Source organism: Caloenas nicobarica, chromosome 1, assembly GCF_036013445.1.
Source record: "Caloenas nicobarica isolate bCalNic1 chromosome 1, bCalNic1.hap1, whole genome shotgun sequence".
Classification (NCBI taxonomy): domain Eukaryota; kingdom Metazoa; phylum Chordata; class Aves; order Columbiformes; family Columbidae; genus Caloenas; species Caloenas nicobarica.
In genome coordinates, this window is record NC_088245.1 from 26,865,105 (window position 1) to 26,873,976 (window position 8,872).

General features: G+C 40.4%; 1 protein-coding gene across 1 annotated transcript; it reads right to left on the reverse strand.

Moving 5' to 3' along the window:
* Positions 1–358: 358 nt before the first annotated feature.
* On the reverse strand, positions 359–7,078 carry LSM8 (LSM8 homolog, U6 small nuclear RNA associated). The gene is made up of 4 exons (XM_065645989.1): positions 6,968–7,078; positions 5,834–5,874; positions 4,273–4,400; positions 359–1,420 (listed from the first exon to the last, which is right to left on the reverse strand). The coding sequence occupies exons 1-4, from the start codon at positions 6,996–6,998 to the stop codon at positions 1,330–1,332; spliced, it is 291 nt and encodes a 96-aa protein (XP_065502061.1). The 5' UTR covers positions 6,999–7,078; the 3' UTR covers positions 359–1,329.
* Between the last annotated feature and the right edge of the window lie 1,794 nt (positions 7,079–8,872).

Sequence of the window (8,872 nt, forward strand, 5' to 3'; positions counted from 1 at the left end):
CATGCTGACTGTTTAATGAAACTGATCAATTCTTTCGACATAATGAATTATCACCAGACATTACTGACTTTCAGTAATTACAGAGAAACTCTGTTTTGCCTTATTTGATGTCTGCTCTGCAATTCCCTGCAGAAATACAGACAGAAAAACTTCAAGACATTACTTTACTAGACCACAAGATGATAAAGGTGAAAAAGGTTTGCTAGGCTTCATATGCTCCACCAAGAACAATCTCAGAAAACAAGCTGGAAGCTACAAGAACTGAGAGACAGATTTAATGGAGAACAAATATCTTCAGTTTGATGTATTTGGTTTCCAAACAGTGAACTTGCAATGAAAAGTACCAAATCCCACTTAATATTAAAATTGGTATTAAAAAAATGCACATGAAAATATCTTCTGTTGCTGATGTATAGTTCTACTATGGTTACATGTGATCCTTTTATTCAATACTATGGGAAATCTCATTCAAAGTAAGTAATGTTGCCATCTAAAGTACTTCTGTGTCTTCTAAACTACACTCTAGCAAGACAATAGTTACACATTAGTAAACACATGGTTTTCTTTCTATAGATCTTACACAAATTATAAGCAGCATGACAGCTGCTGAGAGGAGAAGATATAGAATGAGTTGGTCTGGAATTTAGTGAGCTTCAAATAAATGTGTATATTTGGCTTAGGTTCTGTGTTTCTGCTCAAAAGTCTGTCTTTCTCAAATTTAATTTGTCTGCAAGCATTAAGGCACTAAGAACTCCTGCATCTCCAGTATGGTCTTGTTGACTAGAGAACAATGTTTGATAAACAACAAAAAAACGCTATTACATGCATAAGCCATTAATTTGACTGTGAAAGCTTTTAACATTCTTGCTTTCTACACTACATAGAAGTGAGGAGAAAAAAAAAAACCCAACACAGAAACTAGTTTTCTGCTTATAGCCAGAACTACATTTAGACAAGGTTAAACTGACTGTTGCACAGTCTACCTCCGAATAATTTTAACACAAAAAGCCTTGGTTTACCTTTAGGAATGAGATCTCACTGTAAGAACAAGGTATATATACACAATATCAGGACTATCACAGATACTGTCTGCATTTCCCAGCACATATTTTCACAGTGAAATTACGCAGTGTGAAACCCCAAAGGAAATTCACCAAAAGCGTCTTTAGTAAAACGTAGAAATTTTAATTTACATGCAAAACTACAACATATTAATTAAAAAAACCCTGCTAACTAAACAAATTCAACATAATTTGTAAAAATCATCCACCTTGTTAAATAGGTCTGTACAACCAAAGATTTACAAAGTCCCTGTGCATTTTCATCTTTTCAATGCACAACTGAGTTTAAAGGTTCTGCACGAATATTCCCCAAGTCGAGAGCCGAATCTGTCTCTTCATCAATTTCACCAATGACAGCACTGCAATAAAAAACAGTTTATCGTTTGTTGAAATCCCCTGGAGCAAATCTGGAAAGCCACAAAATTAACTTGCTAGTGAAGATACTATAGCTATATGTTGTAAGAACTAAATACTACTGGTCTGGTTTAGGCAGTAGTTTAGCCTCTGAAACGAGAACTGGAAACCTTTTAGAGAGAGAATAGCTTTTCAAGAGTAATGTCTAACTGTAGCAATTTATAAGTACATACAGCATCAGATAAGCTAAGACAACTTCCTTCAAAACAGCCTAGTAAAATGTTACTAATTTATCCAAGGGATAATATATAGTATTTCACCTACGCTATGTTAAGACCTACCTGGAGTAAAACACCAGTGGACTCAGTAAAACTGCTTTAAAGAGAAAAGAAGGCTAAGGTAATAGAAGCCATGCTAGCTCAGGATGGGAACACAGAGGGAACATGAAAACAAAAGGCAATCTATTCTCTAACACTAATCCTTCTGGCATGCTCTTCTATTCACCACTTCAGAGACTGATGAGCTAATGGCTATATCCACAAAATGAATTAACAGCCACCAGACACTATGGTACATTAATCCATCCAATAGCTTTCCAAGCAAACTTCAGTTTTTGGTCTCTGCCATGTCCTGCAGCAGCGAGTTCCACAATTAAGTTTTACAGTGTGCAGTGAAATATCTTTATACATAACCCGTTGTCAGATTATCTTCCATTTTCAGTAACAGAAAAAACTATAGGAATTTAAATGAAGCAATTATCTTCCTATCTCCTACTACTCCTGATTTCACAGCAACTAAAAACCACTACAGCTGTGCTTTCACCAGACTGAGAGCTCTTGCCTATTCAGCCTTTCCTTGACAAAAACCACGTCATACCTCTAGTTATTCTCATTTGCGCTCTTCATGCATTTTCATACCACACCCCTATAAACATAGTGGTATACCAGGTGTTTATGCAATGACATGACAATGTCTGCTGTTTTCGTTTTCTTCCTAATAACCCCTAATATTCTTCCTTCCCAGTGAATCAATAGTTACAAAAGAATAGCCAGAGACTAGGGTGAGACTGAGCTGAAGAGTAAGACATCCCAATATAGGTGTTTAGGTTCCCATGACAGTCAGTGGGAACTAAAAAGGTACTTACTTGCCTTGAAAGAGAAATCTGGTGAGCTGAGTAGCTTTCTTAGTTCCAGCACTGTTTAGATCTTCACTATGTTGGGAGCTTGGACAACACAAATGTGAACTGCTTATGCCAATTGAATGTCCAAGTACTGACCGGCATGAAACCTCATTTCAAATTTGATATTTCTTGCATGAAATATGAATTCTCGCATGAAAAGAACTTGATCCTGGATGTTCGTTATTATTCCATTTAATAGCTTTTTCCAAAGTGACACTTCAACTTTAAAAATTTCCTTAGATTAAAAAACATCTACGATATCAAAGCACAAGTTTCTCTTTAGCTCACATTGAGAAATACAGCTTTTTCATCAAAGGTCTCATTCTCCTAGATGTAAAAGGAACAATCAATATCTCCACTCCCAATGTCTTTTTCATAGACTTTCTGATTTTCATGCAACAGAACAACACACATGTATTTAAGAGGTTTGGGGTTTTTAACCAGCTTTCTTCACAATTTTTATTAGTTTTATACATTATTATAAGTAATAATGTCTTTTTTGGTTTTCCTAATTCAACACACACTTCTAAAACAGAAATGGTCTTTCCTTCTAACAAACTTACTGTTGAACTATACTGAATTTGTCTGATAGATGCTGTATATTCACTGCAAGCTTCTAGTATCCAACTTTGATGCACAGCAGAATGCCTAGAAGCACTTCGTCCCATGACTGCTTCTTTTCCTTTATTTTTCAATAGATTCTCAATTTACATTTGTCAACTTATTTATTTTTGCTTAAAAGCTTAAGTCAAAAGTGATGAAAGCCTTCCAAAATGATTCACTTTCCCAGTGTTAGATAAACAGACCTAGACATAAATCCAAGTCTTGACATTCTTTGTACAGAAATATCCATTAGAATTAGAAGATTATTTTTCCTATCCAGGCTCACATGTTGGTCATTGCAACATGCTCTTTTTCTGGTCGTGATAAAAAATAATCTCATTTTTTGCGATCAGTTTCAGAATGCTGCTGCAAGTTACCTTCCTAGCAGACCCACGTACCAGGCCTTCTTTCCACTTGTCTTGTAACCTTCCCATCTCTTTGGCACACGAACTACTTTCCTCTGTATTTAATGAGATTTTACTCTCATTTTGTCATGGCATTTTACATCAAATATCAACTCATACCTTTGACCTGTCACTACATTGGCTTCAACAGTTGTCACACTGTCAAGCCAGAACCTTTATGCATTTCTGAGATTTATAAAGTGGTCCCTGTGAACACGATATCTAAAAAAAATCTGTTAAAAGTCAAATTTGTATAGCAGATTGGTGATATTTTGCACAGAAGTTCTCTCTCATCTTTTGTTCATCCTTCTATATTTTTTTCTCCATCAACAGATCCTGCTTTTCACAGACTGTAATAAAGTCAAGAAAGGAAAATGCTGAGCTTTGTACTGACCTTTCCTAGATTGCCATCAGTATATTAGTTGGTTAATTCACAGCACAGTAAATCTAGACTAACAATATCTTGTCATTAGAATGCAATCACTTGTCTAATAGAAGCATAGATATTTGCTATTTAATGTGCCTCAGCTTTGACATTACTATAAGTGCTACCCAAAGATACAAAAATAGAAGACACCCTGGGCTATCAAGGTGTATACAGATACATTATATATATATGCACACACAGCATTTTTATTAATTGGTTAAAACAAGAAGATGCCATACTTACACATTGTCACCTCTTACAATGTATAATCCTAGCACCACTTGCTCAACTCCTTGTGAAGAACTGAAGACTCGTTCATGGCTTTCATCCAAGATCAAGTTAATGGTTTGATCAAAACCTTTAAGAGTTCCCTGAAAAAAACATACAAAAACAAAGCGCTCCAAATACCTTTTAAGTTTATCACCTTTGCTCTCAAGGATATCTTAAACAAGCTGGGAATACTAAGGTACTAGAGGACAGATGCTCTATTTAGGTTTTATTGTTAGGCTTAAACACAAAGAGCTGGAGAATGAAACTTTGAAAACAGTAATCAATTTTAAAAGTATCAATATTTACTACTGAGTGTTCATGCAAAAAGCTAGAGTAAAGTTTAACACTTAATGAAGTAAAGTTTCCCTTTTACCAATGATGGCCCTCTGGACAACTAATTTTACTATTTCAAAACTACTCTAGTCTTCCTTGTATGGAAGTTTCTGGAAATCAAGCAATTCATTAAATCAAATAACAGAAAAAAATAGATTCTTGTGGTCAACAGTATTAAAATAAGTCTTAACATGCAATTTTAAGTGGTATCTCTTTGAAGGAGATTAACTTGGTTTCACAAAATTACTAAAAAAAAAAAAATTCAAAACACACAAAAAGAATTTCTGTGCCACTTCAGTATGCACTTGGAAAAATGATAACATAATTGATCTGTGTAATTTACCATCAGTAATTGATCGAGAAATTTAAACTCGTGTAAAACTCCATAATTCAAACAGTGATAATATCCATTTATATAATCTAACCATGTAACAATGAGTCATATACTTTCTATCAAAAAGATTAGAATGAAATTGGTGTATCTTGTATCACAACACAAAGTTTACTAGACTGACTCCAACCAGACAGATTATGTGAAGCTAGTATATTTCTGCTAAAAATACTGTTTTCTCTTCCCAGAGGCCACACAAAGGTAAGTACAGACAGAAAGATATAATCCTCATGCTATCGTCATACCAGTAAGTTAAACTCAAAACAAGAAAAAGTAATACATGGGTATGGAGGGAGGAATACAAGAAAAAAAATGCAGAAGCAAAAAAAACATAACATTATACAGTCTAATATATAAGTTTTCCAATCCTCAGTTTTTCAGGCTTAAACAGAATGCCATAGCAATTCTTCAGCAATTATCAGCTGATGTTTTCCTGTAACTATATGGAAGAAATGGCTTTATAATGAAAGCTGAAGAGTTTACTGAACAAAGAGGACATTTTAGGTATAAACCAAATTACTGAACAGAAAAAGAGATGCATTTTCTTGTGCATTCCTACAGTAAAGGCCATTTGATAAAAAGTCAAAGCACACAAGTTTATCAATGGACAAAATTGATCGGCAAGAACCAGTAAGAGTTTAAATTGTACAGTATAAAATAATGGCCATAAAGCTTTAAAAAAACACTTAGTAAAGGTGTGAACATATAATTGATAATACCCTGGCATGTTTGTTTTGTTTTTTTTTTTTTATTGCCATGGTGTAAAGCCTTTAGGAACGGAAATAAAATGTTAAAAAATAGAAGTCTCACCACAATCATTCTTCCATCAGAAGTAATGACTGCAACAGTACCTGATAGTTCATTAAGGAAATGTTTAGAGACATCTGAAATAGAGTTGTTAACATTTTCTGAAACATTCATACATAATGTAACTTTTAAGAGACATTAAGAGCCAAAAAAGCCCATCAGCATTTTTTTTAATTAGCATGGTTGATAGTGACATTTGACAACATAGTATTATTTATGACAATCTGTTTTAAAGTTTCACTTTACCCAACCATGGAGAATCACAGACAAGCATGAACACCATTGAAAGCAGACTAAAGATTTGAGTTCACTTCTCTTCCCATTACTAATTGCACTACTACTACTGAAACAATATCAACAGTTTTATAAACACTTCAACCTAAGCCCTTAAGAACAGCTTAGCAGTGGGGATCTCAAGTCTGGCATTCTACAGTCCCCTCACGTGGATGGTGTGACTACCCCAACTGGATGATCACGTATCCATCGTCCTGAATGATTCTGGGTTAGTACCCTAGCGCTTGTGAATAAAATTGAAAATCGCCATAGGTTATCAGGAGTACAAAAAGCTGGCAAGAAAAGGGCTTCAAGGACACTAACTCACAGCTTTTGAGCAAATAATGTAAAGCTGATAACTAAACACGTTAAAAGCCCTTAGAAGGGCCAGGCTTATTGTAAATCTCATCCCTAGCCACAGATCAAGCAAGGTTCGGGTGTGCAGCACTTAATGCTACAGGGGACCCGATTCCCTGGGCCTCCTGTAACCTCCATTCTACCTGCCAAGCCAGTCTTAAGAGAAACCCACACAGCCAAGCGGGAAGGCCCCAAGCAGCGACACCGTCCGCGGGAGCGGGACTCGGGCGGCCAGAGGCCCGGCCAACAAGCTTCGCACAGGCCCTTCAGCAGCCTGCCTGGGGCTGGGGACCCCTTCGCAGTGCACACCCTGCCGGGCCCGCAGGTGGCCGACGCCCGCAGCAGCTCTGGCATCCAACCCCGCGCCGTGCTGCAGCCACCAGCCCGGCCCTCAGCGCACCGAGCCGCTGGGTCCCCTGCCCCCGGCCCCCCCCCCGCATCCTCACGGGCGTGAAGGAGAGAGCGGGCCCGTTCCCGCGGCCCCCAGGGCTGCCCCGGGAAGGATACGGTTGATGTAGTTCTCCAAGGCGGAGGTCATGGCGGCGGCTCCCGCGCTTCGCCTCTCACCGGCGCCGCCAACCGCCAACCACCTCCCGCGAGACGACGGCGGCAGCCACACTTCCGGCGCGCGCCGCTGACGCGCGGCCCGGCGCGCAGGCGCACACCCCCCCCCACGGGGAGTTGGGGCGGGGGGGAAGCGCACGCGCGGCAACGTCGCGAGACCTGATTTCAAACGGCGCGAGCGCGGCAGCGCGAAAACGGGCACTTGCGGGTGCGCATGCGCGAGGGGTAGGCGGAGACTAGGTGAGGGGAGTGGGCTGTACCAAGTAGCGATGGCTGAGGGTGGCGCGGGGTGGGTTACACTGCCCCCTCCGCGGCACATGGCACCGTCGGCCGGGAGGCTGGCTGGGTGGATGGGCGGGCGGCGCAGGCGCAGTGGGACCCGTCGTGTTCGCTCGCGGAACCCGCGCCGCCGCCATCGCTGGGGGTTTCGGCCGCGGAGGGAGCGCTCTGTCGGTGCCCAGCCTGCGGCCTGACCGCCGGGGCCTCGCTGCCTGGGTGCTGCTGGCACAGGAGCCACGTAGCCCTCGGTTCCCTGCGGGCGTGAGGCGGGCGGAGAGGAGACTGCTGATTGAGGGCCCGTGCAGAAGTGGTTTCTGTAGGAAACGGCGGGTTGCTGGGTGTGGGAGGACCAGGCTTGGGGAAGGTGTTTTTGCGGTGCCCGGATCCCGCGCTGTGAAGCGCTTGGCACCGAGGCAGCTGCCGGGGCCCGGGCTGTGGTCTGGAATAGCAGAGTTGTGCTGCTGCTTTAGAGAGAAATGCAGCGGTCAGGCTCTGCAATCCAGGCAAAACTTTTTAAAAAGACGGGCATTGTCAAGTAAGTGCTGATTCTTATGGAGAATTTTGGATTTTCTGCTTACAGGAATCTCCTTTCACCATAGCCTGTAAATGTGGGAATGGCAAATAGGGATGTCCTGAAGAACTCGTCCTGTTTCGCTTGTGTATAATTTCAGCAGTCACTGGCATTCTTCCCTTGCCATTCTGGTGGCCTGGCATTTATTTCTTCTGGTGTTTCTCCAGGGCCTTCCATACTTGACAGTGTACATGGTGCACACAGTATTTGCCCAGAGTCCTGTGAGATGGTGGAGTGTACAAAATCAGCTGGATTCTGTGGTGGCACTGGAAGACAATTTTCAGGAATGCAGGGAGCCAGATAAACTTCACACAAGAAGAGATACCTCAGGAAATGGTTAGATGTTCAATAATAGACCCAAGTTAAGCTACAAAACTCATCCTGTTGCTTTATCCACGGGAGATAATACAATCATTGTTAGTATGCAACAGGCTTTCAGAAACATACCACAATACGTTGTACAAACAGACATCCTCTGCATCACAATGTATTCAGTCAAGTATGCATCTCTCTAATGGTATTTAATATATAACAGTGTGCTGATGATACCTAAAGTCTTACACAGGTATAACCTTATGTAACAGGTCTGTCTACCAAGCTTCTTAAAGCATGAGCTCAATGCTGCTGTGTCAGCACCACTGCTTGAGTTGTCTTCATGGAGTCACATTAAAACAAATTTTCTTCCACCTGCTGTTTTTGACACTATTGGCTATTTATTGCACCAGACACCAACCTTTTCTGATGCAACACTATATGAGCCATTTCCAGTCCAGCGTATTGTGAAATGAAATGGTACATAAATTGTTGATTTTTAAAAGTATATATATACTGTAAATTCATGACCTTCAGTAGACAGAAAATTAGCTTGGGACTTAGAATATGGAATTCTCCTTTCTGTCAGTTTTTGGATGACACTGAGAAAATTTAACCTCTGGAAAGTTTTCCAGTCTGTCAGTGAAGGAAGCAATTGTGATGGGCTTCATAAAATGGTCTAAAAT